The sequence below is a fragment of the Stegostoma tigrinum genome, chromosome 6 (assembly GCF_030684315.1).
Source record: "Stegostoma tigrinum isolate sSteTig4 chromosome 6, sSteTig4.hap1, whole genome shotgun sequence".
Lineage (NCBI taxonomy): Eukaryota > Metazoa > Chordata > Chondrichthyes > Orectolobiformes > Stegostomatidae > Stegostoma > Stegostoma tigrinum.
The window spans coordinates 11,180,247-11,196,240 of record NC_081359.1 but is presented as its reverse complement, the minus strand read 5'-3'; the positions used below and the strand labels follow the sequence as shown (position 1 = coordinate 11,196,240).

Below are 15,994 nucleotides of genomic sequence, written 5' to 3'. Positions count from 1 at the left end.
AACGGCTAAGGATCCTGGGATTGTACTCATTAGAGTTTAGAAGGTTGAGGGGAGATCTAATAGAAACTTACAAGATAATGTATGGTTCAGAAGGGGTGGACGCTAGGAAGTTGTTTCCGTTAGGCAGAGAGACTAGGACTCGTGGGCACAGCCTTAAAATTAGAGGGGGTAAATTTAAAACTGAAATGAGACGACATTTCTTCAGCCAGAGAGTGGTGGGCTTGTGGAATTCATTGCCACAGAGTGCAGTGGAGGCCAGGACGTTGGATGCCTTCAAGGCAGAGATCGACAAATTCTTGATCTCAGAAGGAATCAAGGGCTACAGGGAGAGAGCAGGGAAGTGGAGTTGAAATGCCCATCAGCCATGATTTAAATGGTGGAGTTGACTTGATGGGCCGAATGGCCTTACTTCCACTCCTATGTCTTATGGTCTTATTACAGCCTGAGCACCTCCTACCTTCTCCTTAATCCAGGCGCTTTTACCACATGGAAAACTACCACAAACCACCCATTGAGAGCCACAAATGGTCCCCCTTAGTAGCTACTCATTCTCCCATTTTGACACTGACCCATTCCTTTGTCTGCTCAACTGTTTTTCTCTCAATCTGGGCTCCATCTCCACTTATCATTTAGTCCTTCACCCTCAGCCCTTCTCTCGCAATCTTTTCCTGCCACTATCAGTTCTGAAGAAGGGTCATTTGGCCCAAAATGTTAATTCTGCTTTCTCTCCACACATCTGCCAGATCTGTTGAACTTTTCCACAATTTCTGATTATGTTGGCTGGTCATGGGGGTGGACTGGTTACCAGTGGATGTTAGGTTTGGTGTAAGGATTAAGGTGTTGCTTTGGGGTTTTGATAAGGAATGTTAGGTGTAGAGCGTGGAGGGAGCAGTTTACATCTCGGGAGGGTGGTAGTGTGGTGTGTTAATTCGAGTTGTGGACTTGACTGGTCTAAGACGAGGGTTGTGGTGTCTGACAGGGATTTTAGAGTGTACAGTGATAATTAAAAGTTCTTAAGTGGATACCACATATACACATAAGATCCTCATCCAGCCGCTGCTAGGGTTTAATCAGAGTGAGGAGATATCTACTCAACCAGTTGAGAGGCTATTGTGCTGGCTGATATGAGTGGATGTGGTGGGGCCTCTGTAAAGGAGGCACATTGGATGATCCTCCAAGATGTTACCTCCTCCATGTATCATTTCCCTTACTGTTTCTCAAACCCAGTCCCACCAAATTGTCTCAAGAGTCAGCCCAAAATCCAGCAAGACCCTCAAACAAATACACACACTTTGATCGAATGCTGCATGACTCCCTTCCAAAATGATGGAGTGGTTCCAGCCTTTGCTTGGGCGGCAGCTCCCTGTGGTGAAACTTCCTGTCCCTGCTAGAGTGGAAATCCCACCTCTAGTCCACCTAAAGGCAACTGTTGCATAAATAGCTGATGTTAAGCACAGTGAGCTCTGGAACTTCCAGCAAAAGGACTGCAGGCCTGGGAATCTACTGCACACTCTCATTCAGCCTATAGAAAGGCATATCCCAATGAATGGAATGTTGGTTAATGTTCATGGCGCGATTTGTTTCTATTAATGATCCGTGGCAATGGCACAACCACAAGATAGTAAATGGACCAAAAATGGAATTAGACCAATCCATTAATTGATTGCACCAAATGCGATGAAAATGTGGACACACAATAGAGACCTCAATGGCTCAATTCTATTCAGGAGTAAGTGACATCTGCCAAACATTAAAAATTATGGCCTCAGATTTCATGATATTTTCTTAGTCTTTTCAATTGTTATCGGAATCAACACAAATGTCAATTACTTTTTCAAAAAAAACTGAAGGAACTGTGATGCTGGAAATCATAAACAAAAACAGAAATTGCCAGAAAAGCTCAGTAGGTCTGGCAGCATCTGTGGAGCGAAATCAGAGTTAACATTTCAAGCCCAATGACCCTTCCTCTGAGGAAGGGTCCTGAAACTGGACCTGAAACATAAATTCCTTTTTATTTTCCACGGAGTCTTCCTGTCCCTCCCATCTCAGGGATTTTTGTGGTACAGTGGTCGTGCTTCTACTTCTACACCAGGAGGCTAGGGTCCAAGTTCCACCTGCTCCACAGGACTGTAATAACATCATTATACAGGTTGATTGGAAAATACCCTGTATTTGTCATCGCTTTGAAAAAAACATTCAAAGGAATGATTTCAGTAGTACTCCAAACTTTTCATTTTCTGCTATCACATGGGTTTTGTATCTATTATACACATCTTCACAGTGCCTTGAGATATCTTTCACGAAGTGAACAATATACTGACATTTCATGCACAGTTTTTAACATAACTACAACAGGATCTAGGAGATATATTTTTCTTTGGCAATGCACAAATATAGAACTTTGAAATAACTAACATGTGACTTAAGTCGCAAATGGATTGCTTTATTTCAAATTATTGTACATACTACGTGGTACTTTTGACAAATCTATGACTGCACTTATAACTGTCATAGAAGATAGCTCCTTCCCTTTATATCCCCTCTCATACTGACACTGTATAGAGATAAAAAAGCAGAATGCCAGGGGCAAGGTGAGAGCAGTTGCTTTTGATATTGAAGCAGCATTTTCCCTAGTGCAGACGCTTCATTAAAATAAATTCAATAAGGGTCAGTGGCCAAAGTCAAACCATAGTCACAGAGATGTACAACTCGTCCATTCTGACCAGATATCCTAAAGTAATCTAGTCTCATTTGCCAGCATTTGGCCCGCATCCCTCTAAACCCTTCCTATTCATATACCCATCCTAATGCTTTTTAAATGGTGTAGTTGTACCAGCCTCTACTACATCCTGTAGCAGCTCATATCTTACACACACCAGCCACTGCATGAAAAAGTTGCCCCTTAGGTCCCTTTTAAGTCTTTCCCTGTCTCACCTGCAACCGATGCCCTCTAGCTTTGGAACTCCCCCACCCTGAGGAAAACACTTTGGCTATTCACCCTAACTATGTCCCTCATGATTTTATAAACCTCTATAAGATCACACCTCAGCTTCTGCCATTTCAGAGAAAATAGCCCCACCCATTCTGTCACGCCTTATAGCTCAAACCCTCCAACTCTGACAACATCCTTGTACATTTTTTCTGAACCTTTTCAGGTTTAACATCCTTCCTATAGGAGGAGAATGAGAATTGCACATAATATTCTAAAAGTGGCCTAACCAATGTCCTGTACAGTTGCAACATACCTCCTAAATCCTATCCTCAATGTACTGACCAATGAAGGCAAGCGTACCACGCACTTTCTTCACTATCCTGTCTACCTCTAACTCTACTTTTCAAGCTAAACTCCAAGATTTCTCTGTTCAGTAACACTCCCCAGAGCCTTACCATTAAGTGCTTAAGTTCTACCCTTGTTTGCCCTACCAAAATGCAGCACCTGACATTTATCTGAACTAAATGTCATCTGTCACTCCTTGACAAACAGAAAGTAAGATGCTAGTGGTCATCGGAAGTCAATTATCTCATCCCCAAGACATTACTACAGGAGTTATGATTTATAACTGTACTACCTGAGATTTTTTCACAAGCAGATTCAGTTATGAATATCTTGCCTCTATCTCTGCTCTAATACATCTATGGCCACTTTTGTGCTTTCAGATTTGACAATTTCAAAGGTCTTCTTTATGGCGTCCCAATTTTCTGCCCATACTCTGACTCAAACTAAGTCCTTTCCTCTCCCATCAATGACTCGATTTTAGTTTTTTTCCTTGTTTTTAAATTTTTCATGGTCTCCTCTGTCCCACTGTCCATAATGTCCTCCATCCCCAGAATAATTGAAAAACTCTGTGCTCCTCCAATTTGGACCTCTTCTGTTTCCCTACATCCTCACACCATTATTAATTGCCAAGCTGGCTATCGGGAATTTCCTCCTTAAAACTTCATCTCTTTCTGCTTTTTTGCCCTTATTCAAGATGCTGCTTCAAATCCAAACGTTTGGCCAAATATTTGGTTAATCTCTTTGAATATGTTGGCTCAGCATCTGTTTTTAAATTCAGTTTCATTGTTGTAGGTTTGTTGGGGCATTTTATTGTATTAAAAATGCTAGTTGTATAAGTATCAATGTCTTTCCAAAGGAAATTGTGTGTACTTAAAAAGGAAACATTGTAAGACAACAAGGAAGCAGCAGGAGAGTTTGACTTATTGTATTTAACATGTTTAAAATGATATAAGTCTTGCATCCAACTGTGCAGTTCTTTGTAACAAAAGAAATTAGACATGAATTTTGTGATTACAAAGTATGTTGTAGGTATTTATCATCACCCACTGATATAAGCAAATATTACATTCACAAATACATCAGTATCTTTGATCATATTAACCATTGGTTTACAAATTAGTAAGTTCTATTTCAAATGATTCAAAATAAAATGGAACATGAGATCTTTATATTCTTAGGTCACTTGCTATGACAATGATGTCAAATATACACCTCTTAAAGTTCTACATCGTATTGTGTCTCTGTGAGGTATACTAGTATACCTGGCATAGTGCATAACACAACAGATAAATGATTGCTGCTTTATTAGCATACTTATTATGGCTATTCCCTCAATTATTTTCACATCAACAAAAATGTGAATTATTTCACTGATGATCAGGAAACAGAGAAAGTTTACTTGTTTTTCCAGTGAACAACAATGCTTACAATTTTTTTTTCCTATTTCTGCAGGAAGTATCATCACAAACACTCATTAGAAAGGCTTTAATCTGTTTGTGGGAGGCTGAAATAGGCAGAGTTAAAACATTTATTTACCTGTCCATATTTTGCAGCGAGATGAAGTGGTGTCCAATAGCAGTTATCAGGAACATCAGTGTCAGCTTTATTCTCCAGCAGTAGGGTGGAGACATCCTTGTAGCCACTAGCACATGCCATATGTAACTAATAAAATTAATACATTAATGAGCGATAAATGAAAAGCAAGTAGATAAGTATGAAATTTTATACAAAGACAGCAGATTAGTACATAATTATTACTGGGAGAATGCCAACGACTGTATTATAAATTAAATTCATTGATTATAATCAGATGTTCCTTGGAGAATAGGCCCTTTTACTCACAATTAGTTAAAGCTTAAATTATCACGTGTGCAGAAGTATATGGTGAGAAACTACAATATAACTGGAGGCACTGCTGGCAGACCATTTTCAGTATTTAGATTATTTCAAAGCTATTGCCAACATAATCTGGAAGATCACTTGACTCCTAAATATGAAAGAGCACTGAAATCTCATTCCCTTTTAGTTAAGACATCTCATTCCCTTTTAGCTAAGACATCTCACAGCAGACATTAAATGTCTTGTAACTGGTGGGCAGTACTTTGGATGTCAAGTTTTACTGCCTTAGTTATAAAATATGACACAAAATTTAAAATCGAATTGAATGTAAAGTAAAAAGAAGGATGCTAAGCCACTTAAATTGAACTTACATAGTCAGCTCATCATTTACATCACCTGTATCCACTTCGACAATATTGCTCGATGCTGCCCTTGTCTCAGCTATGCTGCTGGAGACCTCTTTCTTACCTTTATTACTTGTAGACTTGACTAAGTATAGACTCCACTAGGTTCCCATTTTCCGCCTTTGATAAATTTGAGATCATCCAGAACTATGGTGCCAATGTAATAATTCACTCCATAATTACTGATCTTACACCAACACACTCATTCACCTGGGAGATAGTAAGAACTGCAAATGCTGGAGTCAGAGATAACACAGTGTAGAGCTGGAGGAACATAGCAGGCCAGGCAGTATCAGGGGAGCAAGGGAATTGATGTTTCGGGAAGAAGAGTCCTGACCCAAAACATCAACTTTCCTGCTCCTCTAATGCTGCCTGGCCTGCTGTGTTCCTCCAGCTCCACAGTGTGTTATGCTCATTCACATTACTTGACTCCCAGCTAAAAAACACCTTGATTTTAAATTATCATATTGTTCAAACCCCCCAGATCTCGCCATTCCCTAACTTTGTAATCTTCTCCAGGTCTACAATTGTCAGAACTCTTCGAGCTGTTCTATTTCTGGGCTCTAAATTATTTGCTATTTTTGCAGCTGCCTTAAGGATTAACTATTTCTCTCCTATAAAACTGATTCATTTTGGAAGGTCAAACTTGAATGCTGAATACTGGGTTAATGGCAGGATTCTCGGCAGTGTGGAGGAACAGAGAGATCTCATGGTCCACATCCATAGATCCCTCAAAGTTGCTACCCAAGTTGGTAGGTTTGTAAACAAGACTTTTGGTGTATTGGTTTTCATTGGCAGGGGAATTGTGTTTAAGAGCCGTGGTTATGCTGCAGATCTACAAAACTCTGGTTATACCACACTTGAAATATTGTGTTCATTTCTGGTCACCTCATTATGGGAGAGATGTGGAAGCTTTAGAGAGGATGCAGGAGAGATTTACCAGGATGCTGCCTGGACTGGAGGGCGGGTCTTATAAGGAAAGGTTGAGGGAGCTATGGCGTTTCTCATTGCAGTGAAGGAGTATGAGAGGTGACTTGATAGAGATGTAAGAGATGATGACAGGCATAGTTAGAGTGGATAGAGATGTACAAGATGATGACAGGCAAAGATAGAGTGGGTAGTCAGAGACTTTTTCCCAGGGCGGAAATGACTATTACGAGGGGGCATAATTTTAAGGTGATTGGAGGAAGGTATAGGGGAGATGTCAGAGTTAGGTTCTTCACAGAGAGAGTGGTGGATGTGTGGAATGTGCTGCCAGCAGTGGTAGTTGAGTCAGATACTTAAGAGACTTTTAAGTGACTCTTGAATAGAAGGATAGTAAAATGTAGGTATACAGGATAGATTGATCTTCGTAGGATAATTGGTCGGCACAACATCGTGGGCTGAAGAACCTGTATTGTTCTATGCTCAATGTTCTAAACACATTCACTGCACAAACATGATGTCATTCACTTATTTTAAAAATACATGTATGTTACAATCCAAAATCTACATTAATAACATAAACTGTAACTAGCCGTGATCTTAGGGAGAAGGATCAATGGAGTATAAACATAATTGGAAAGTTTCTAAATTATATATCCTTGGTTATTCTTGATAAGTTTGAATTTCTTTGTTGGCTGCATCACTAATATACATGTATGCACAATTCAGGATGATTTAGTTCTTCATTTGAAAAGTATCCCAGGAATATGTTTTTTAAACATGTTTCTAACAGAAGATTAGTTGATTTCTGCTGTCCAATCTCAACAAATTAATTTGAAGTGGGACCCTGAAATTAAAGAAACCCACAAATTAATTCAGGAGAAGAAATTGAAAACTTTGCGACCCCATCTTCCTCATACTCACCACACACATAAATAAATCTCTTCAAGTAGATTTCATTTGAAAAATGCAGTATGCAACATGACATGCCCATCCCAAACATCACACCAGCAAAATGATGGAACATTTGAAATTTTGGACATGCTTTGTACCATTGACAAAAATCCCAAAAATGATTGAATTCAACAAATTCTATGTAATTTTCCAACCTTGAAACTTTTCAGTTAGGCCCGGGGATATTGCAGGGATTTGCAGGGAATATGTAAGCTGATGTGGGCAACTCAGTGTCTATCAGGAATGAGTACACCAAGAGTTCACATTTTGGCAATGCTTGTTAATGAAGGTGCGGCAGCAAATGCACAGGCAAAGTGATTCGTCAAGTGTGGTGCACTGAACTAGCAATAAAAATTTTACCAGCGTGACTCCTTCATCATTCATTTGATTGACATTCCCACCAGCTGCCAAGAGATTCCTAACATCTGCCAACATTTTGGAAGGACGTTGCATTTTCATCTGTCTCAAAGAATTTGCATCAACACCTGTACAGAATAATATTTGAATTAACCATGAATAGCTGGCATATCACACAACACAACGACATGGATTGAGAAATGCTGCTTGTGATTGTCCTGTAAAACAAAATTAAGTTTTAAGAGATTTACAAATAAAACATAGTATCTTATGAGATAAATTATAACCCAAGGTACTTCCAGAACCTTTAATAAGCAAAATTTGACACCAAATCATGGAGGGATATGGGCCAAGTGCAGGCAGGTGGGACCAGTTTAGTTTGGGATTATGGTTGGTGTTGGATTGAAGGGTCTGTTTCTGTGCTGTATAACTCTCTGACCCAAACACGGTGATTGGACAGATAGGTTTGATGACAGATATAGGTTTTAAAGGAGCAGTTTTCAGGAGGAATGAAAGGTAACGAGCAAGTGGCTTAGGGAATACATAGCCATCAATGGTGAAGTGAAGAAAATTGGGGATGTGCAGAAATCACTGGAATGTCAGGCATGGAAAGAGGAGAAGGCTATTTGTCTCCTTGAGCCCGTTCTACCATTCGATGCTGATGTTCCACTGCAATGTTACTTTTCTGGGCAACCTCTTAACTTTACACATCTTTAATATTGTGAAATCTATCAATCTTTGTCTGGAATATATATACACAATTCACCAATCTCAGGTAACAGAGCTGGAAGACATTACAGCAAAAGGGGATGTGAGGGAATAAAAAAAAATTAAAAGTAAGATGAGTTATTCAAATTATGGCATTGTTAGTCTGGCAAACAATGCACGGACAGTGAACAGTGGTAATGGATGAACAGGGCTTGATGAAATTTAGAGAATTTCATTAACAAATGAGCAGAGGAAAGGGTGGAGTAGAGTGATTTTCAGGGATGGAAGTAGATGATATTACTGATGGGACATGTATAAGCTAGTCACTAATATATGCAACAGCAAGTTCAGAAGAAACCCAATGACAACATAGAACATAGAACAGTACAGCACGGAACAGGCCCTTCAGCCCACAATGTTGTGCCGACCATTGATCCTCATGTATGCACCCTCAAATTTCTGTGACCATATACATGTCCAGCAGTCTCTTAAATGACCCCAATGACCTTGCTTCCACAACTGCTGCTGGCAACGCATTCCATGCTCTCACAACTCTCTGCGTAAAGAACCTGCCTCTGACATCCCTCTATACTTTCCTCCAACCAGCTTAAAACTATGACCCCTCGTGCTAGCCATTTCTGCCCTGGGAAAGAATGCAATACTCATTGTCATAAAATGTAATCAAAGTATATAACATTTAAGAAGCACTGAGATAAATATGGACGGGAAAAAGAAACAGAAGGATATGCAGATAGAGTTAGATGAAGAGAGATGGTAGGATGCTCATGGAAAGCATTAAAAGTATAAAGTTGAGGCACTTGTTTTTGACTCTATGTAACGTTATATAAAATCAAGTAATATGCAACATTAAAATCATTTGACTGGCAATTCAGAATCATCCAAGCAGGTAAGAAAGAAGAGGTAGTAGGAACTGCCGATGCTGGAGAATCTGAGATAAAAGGTGTAGAGCTGGATGAACACAGCAGGCCAAGCAGCATCAGAGGAGCAGGAAAGCTGACGCTTCAGGCTTAGATCCTTCTTCATTTCTCCTTTGTCTGCTCCACACTCCCCACTAGCCTCACCACCCCCAATGTCACCATGACACCACCCAGAAATCGGAGGAGCAGCATCTCATATTCCGCCTTGGCCTAAATGTGGAGTTTACCAGTTTCAAAACCTCCCCACCCCAGACCTCATCACATGACCAGCCCTCCCTCTCATCCCCAACTCCTTGGCCTGACACAACCTGTTCTTCTCTCACATGCCTTCGCTCCTCCCACCTCACTGACCATTCATTCCCCACCACTGCCTACCTGCACTCACCTATCACCATTCCACCTACCTCCCCCACTCCTCCTCTATTTATTTCTGAAGGCGTGTCCCAACCCGAAACATCAACTTCCCTGCTCCTCTGATGCTGCTTGGCCTGCTGTGCTCCTCCAGCTCCACACTGTGTTATCTCTGACTCCAGCATCAGTAGTTCTTACTATCTATATTACTGCTTGGATACCAGGCATCGACTTCCATGATTCGTTTCATATGGCCCCATGTTATATGGGCATTTTAAAAAATAGAATCCTTTTCCCTTTCAGTAAGTGTGAGATCGACCCCAAGTTTGTTTTTTTCAGTTTGTGGGAAAGATGAACATGTTCATCGTTTGAGGTCTGATGAGTATGTAGATAACTGTGAAGACAAATTTGTGCTTATTGTCTACTGAAACATACCACAGACAACAACCGTTTGGTGCTGGTTCAAAATTCCCTCCACTTGTAGCTTTCTTTCTACTTGTGGCATGTATTTACTTTGAAGAGGAGTTGCACTGCTTTTCTATTTCATTACACATGGGCAGTAATCTCAGGGAAGCTCTGCCAGGGCATCAAATGGCTTGAGTGAAGCCTTTAGCACTTCCATTTCACTACCTGGGAGCCCACATCAGACTCAAATTCTCCAGGGAAGACTTGCTTTGGTAAGTGAGTAATAGCATGAGTGTGAAGTTATCAGAGAGCTTGAAAACAGCACGAGCAGGGAAGGATCTGATAGCTCGGAAAAAAACATTACTGATGTGGAGGCTGCATTGGGAACTGCTGATGTAATTGGTTGATAATCTCATTAGGGGAACCAGCGAATCAGTGAATACTCATAATTTTCTGACAGTCATTGGCATTTTATAAATAAACATTAAGGTTACAGGTCAGCTTGGTCAAGTGGATAAATGAGAAATAAGGGCAGCTGTCTGCGGGCTTACCCAATGACAATTCCTCATAAGACGTTATTCCATCTGAAAGAGTACCACCAGAGAAGATGCAGCCATGGACCAAGACAAATACTCCCATTTAACTGGGTAAACAGTTTGTTGGGTATTAACTCTCACCAAGCTCTGCTCGGGTGGCTCCAGATTCCACCATCTGTGTCCACCGTTGAAAGGAAGAATGCTAAAGGTCCAGCAGCAACTTTGTGACATATTGACAGATGCACCACCTGCATCATCTGTAATGGCAGGGAATGGAGAAGCCTGTCCTGTAGTTGTGGATTAGTGTTGCAAATAATTGAGACATTGCTTGTAGATAATTCTGTGTGCATGGAGTCTAGAGAGTGACTCTCAACTGAGACAATGCTCCCATGACAATGGACATTGTGGAGACGTCTGTTCCCTGAAAACAACTGATAAATACCATGTCTGTGACTATGCAAAATGGTCATTAAACTACATCAAGCTGCACATGAGAGGAGACGTAAGAGTGGGTGTAGAGGACAATAATGAGAGGGGAATCATAATTTGGGAAATTCTCTCAGAATGCTCCCACTTCTCATCCATAGCTTACTTTTCCCACCCAATCCAGTCAGCACACAACACACTGTCTCAGTTCCAAGTGGATCATCAATTGAGTAGCATCACTTCCCTATCTTGTCTGTTGCTGTGACCTGAATGTCAACATTGCTGCTTATTGCCCCATAATGAATCTTAATTCATGATGTGCAGTGGGAGCACACATGTTTCAAAGGTTCTTTTGTGATTTTCCCTCCAGCATAAGATCAAGAAAGGGAATGCACTCTGACAACTACACAAACTTGACTAGCACTTGTGGTGCCATCAATAATAAAGCATTCCATTCAGGACTGGACAACATGCAGGTTTGGGCTGGTAAGTAACATTGCTGCTATTCAAACTGCCAGGATATGACCAAGAGATAATCTGACTAACTCACTTCGATATTCAACGACATGACAATCACTGAATCCCCGATAAACATCAGACTGGGGTTACCACTGATGAAAACACTAATTAAACCTGACATAAAATTTGATGAAAAGAGAAGGCCTGAATCTGGGAATGCTATGGTTGTTGTGAATACCTGGCTGTGCTCCAAGAATGAGTATTCCACATAGATCTCAGCAAGTAATGTTTACAAGGTTGCAGAGAGGGAGAGTTTTGAATGGCTGACATATCTATTACTTTTTAAAGACCTAGTTCTTTGAAGGGTTCTTTCCCCGCTGTGATTTTTTTTGTTTTCACATAGATTGAGATATTTAATAGATAAAAGCTTGACATTCATACAATGAGTGACTGTGATTGATTGTCAACTTTATGAGGAGGTAAGAAAACCAATGGATTTCAATGGCAATGCTGAATGGCAGTTATATTTTTGACTGCGGTTTTGAGACTTGGCTCTCAGGACTCTTGGGGGACTAGGCACTTGCACCAATAATTCACAACCCTTTTGACAGGTCATGAACAATTTCTCCTGACAAGAAGGGCATGACTCCATCAAAAATGTCAGGCACTTAATCTGCTCACTCCTACAATGGAGCCAGGGTGGTAGTGCCACATATACGGGCTGGCTACCCGTATCCTTGTACCTCACTCACCAAAACTGTTGGGGAAGGGACCTATCAAGGTACCTTGGAATTGGACCACACAAGGTGATCACAGAGTTTGGATAAAAGTACTTAACTTAGAAGTTTCCAAATAGTTTGGATGATCGAGAAAGGCAATAACGGTATATAGTTGTCAAGTTCAAGAGAAACTTGGATACATATTAGGGAGAAAAATAAATAATAAGTTGGCATTTTCAAATTAAGAGGATGAAGAACAAAACAGAAATATCCAAAATCCATTCCTTACTTTGTATGTCATACGCATATTGAGAAAATTTAAAACAATTAAAATGTTCGATTCTGGGAGCTTCTGTATGTTCTGCACAACATCTATTTGCATCAACTCACCTGCGCTAGTCTCCAACAAATAAACAGGGAAGCCTATTAGTGTTTACTTGATTTTCCCATTGAGTGTAATTTAATTGCTATTGAACAATGTAACTGAGAGATCAGATGTCTGCCAACAACTAATGTGAAGAAATAAATCTATCAAGGAGAATCACCATCTTGGAAGTAGGTGGGATCAACAGAAAATTAAACTAAACTGCTGGTTAGAGGCTTTGAAAGCAACCTTGTGCAAATACTGTTAAAAAATTTACTTTTAGACAAGAATTCTGGATATTTTTAATCAACTTGTTCAGGCACGTCATAAGAAATTTCTGGGGCTTGTGATATTGTTACTTGTTTGCGCTTGCTGGGCAGAAATTGCATGGTGTATATCCTGTATTCCAAAAAAAAGACTGCAATTCAAAAACAAAGTATTTTATTAGCTGGAATTCTTTTTTAAAACCATCTTGAGCTCTTGAATGTCATTATACAAATGGAAATTTTCTTTGACGCGTTTTTGCATTTCTTAACATATTTTACTAAAAGCTGTTGAAATTCAGAACATGGCCTGTATCCCAGAGGATTTTGTTTCATTCTCAGCTATCTTTTTTCCTTATTTGTTTTTCTAATCAAACTGTTCAGAGATGTTATTAATCACCTCTGACGGAGGTGGGACTTGAAACTGCTCCCCCCACCCTCCATCCCACCCCCAGCCTAGGGGTATGGACTCCATCACTGCACTACCTCCCTATTTTCAATTCTTTTGTGAACCCATTTTTCAAATCAACCGGTTCAGTGATGTTCTTACACACCTCTGGAGCAGGTGGGACTTGAAGCCATGTCCAAGATTTTGTCTCTTTGTAGTAATAAAGGCTTTAGTTCAAATCCAGCCCAGATTCCTTCTAATGTAATAAAAATCTTCTTGGCCTGCTGGCTGCAAAGAGATTATGTTAATAAGTTTGGGCCATATAAATGTAAAAATGGAATGTTTAAAATTATAGACAAATTTGATTGAAAACAGATGCTTCTGGAGTTTGAGAATCTAGAAGAAAGTGCCTTATACACACACTGGGAATTGGGATGCAAAGCAGAAGAAGCACAATTATTCTAGGTATTGTGAGGTCATAGAAATTGATACTAGAACTAACAACTGAAACAGAGACATGAACAAAATATTTATTTACATAACTTTAGAGACTTACACCCTGTTCTTTGGGAAAGACAAAGGTTGGGACCCCTCATTAGTATCATTGATGGCTGGGGAAGCAACAGGGCGCAGTTCCTTCTTCTAAGCTTTGAGGTCCAGGTTCAAGTCCTACCTGCTCCAGAGGTGTGTGATAACATTGCCAAAAAACAAATACATCAGAAAATATCTGTATCACAGGCCACGCAGACAGCAAGCCAGCTGACTGCATTTGGTGACTTGACATAGACTGCGCAGTGCCACTTGAAGTAATGTTGTGCAAAAAGTTTCTCAAAAGTTGCTACCAACACTGAAGGCTAAATTAGATAGGTAGTTGAAAAAAGGGAAATAAATGAATTGAAGAGCAGGGTATGCATGTGTCAGGGATTAGGCAGCATAAAGGCATCTTCCTCGAGGTGCGGAGTGTATCGCTAGCTGATGAGTCGGGAGTGGGACCCTGGAATCAGTGTTGAGGAGGCGGACAGTGGAGGGATGAGCTCTGGGGACCTGGTATCTCGGCGGAAGCCGGCGTCTGGAGGCGGTTTGGGCTCAGCATCCTGCGGCCCTGCAATGTCTTTGGGTGGCGTTTGCGTCGTCTTCCCTCCCAGAATGAGCAACAAAGAGGTTGACTTCAGCAGCATCTTGTGGTTCGGTATTCCAGTCTTTTCCTGAACCCAGGAGCCAGGAATTAAAGTGGACTTTGAATTAATTTTTAAAGCTTTTTTTTCTATGCCTTGTTTTGTTAATATAGGTGCCCTGATGGCTTAAACAATTTTCACTTTGTTTTTGTAAAAAATACAAGTAACAATAAATGACTATCTGTTCCTGCAGCGATGCTAACTAAAAGATAAAACTTGCTCTGAATAACATGATATCAAACTGCAACTTTTATGTTAGATAACAAAGTGTGGAGCTGGATGAACACAGCAGGCCAAGCAGCATCTCAGGAGCACAAAAGCTGATGTTCATCCAGCTCCACACTTTGTTATCTTGGATTCTCCAGCATCTGCAGTTTCCATTATCTCTGATTGCAATTTTTATGTGTTGGATTGGCTGATGAGCGGAGTCGGGGGTGCATGGTTCCAAAGCAAACTGACTGCTATTTGCTGTCCTAACTCCTCTGAAACCAATTATAACTTCCAGAGATCATTCAATGGGGAGCTGGAGGAACACATCAGGTCAGGCAGCATCAGAGGAGCAGGGAGGTTGACATTTTCCAGTCAGAACCCTTCTTCAGAAATGGGGGAAGGGGAAGGGGGCTTTGACTTAAATAGAAGGAGGATGGGTGTGGCTGGGGAAGGTAGATGGGATGGTGATAGAACATCCAGATGTTGGGCACATTGAAAGCAGTGCAAATTACAACTTCCTCAATCTACTTTTGAAATCTGTTTAAAATATTAAACCTTACGCATTGACTTTTCAGTGTGAAAATGATTATTAACATGGAAAGATCAACAATATTGTATTTTGAAATGTTTCTTAATGATTAACTTGAGGAACTCTCAAACTAATGTAAATTTAAGTTATTTTTGAATTTTTTTCATTAATAAGGATTTTACTTTCACGCTTTGTGTGAATTGTTCTCTGTAACAAAAATTAAGTAATTTTATTTTCGTACTGTCGGATTCTGGTTTACGGGCCTGTGATAATCCTTTCATGTGATTGATACTTGGTGATCTTTGTTATACTATTTTTGCTCTATCCTGGAATGCCCAGTAAAGAATTTACAATTTCACACCATTGCACGGTGATACAGCTGAAAGCTCTTGCTGGAATCCTTATTGAATCTGAATTTAGAGGCCGTTTTATGGTGCAGTTATGGTGTCTCTACCACTGGACCAACAGACCTGGGTTCAAGTCCCACACTCTCCAGAGATGTGTACATGTCTGAGCAGTTTGATTTAAAAAACAGGTTGATTCTGAATCTACCACTTTCTCCAGGGATGTGCATTAACATCTCTGACAAGGTTAATTAGATAGCATCTTCAGCGTCTTGTGACACAGCAGTGGAGTGTGTAGGCTAGAAGATCTGAGCTTGAGTCCTACCTGTCCAGGAAGTATGTCTTAACAGGTTAATTCAAAATATTTGAGTCTTATTCTGTGGTCAGCAGCAAGCACCTACACTGCAAAATCCACATAAACATC

The 15,994-nt window shown here is 40.3% G+C and overlaps 1 protein-coding gene across 7 annotated transcripts in view; it reads right to left on the bottom strand.

Moving 5' to 3' along the window:
- The window catches only part of myo16 (myosin XVI), a 360,735-nt gene that overhangs the window by 212,663 nt on the left and 132,078 nt on the right, over positions 1 to 15,994 (bottom strand). For all 7 annotated transcript variants that reach the window (XM_059646418.1, XM_059646419.1, XM_059646420.1 and 4 more), the window contains 2 exons: positions 7,759 to 7,883; positions 4,814 to 4,939 (listed from right to left, as the gene is read on the bottom strand). In XM_059646418.1, the coding sequence (XP_059502401.1) occupies positions 4,814 to 4,939; positions 7,759 to 7,883 (251 nt within the window). The remainder of the gene's footprint in view (positions 1 to 4,813; positions 4,940 to 7,758; positions 7,884 to 15,994) is intronic.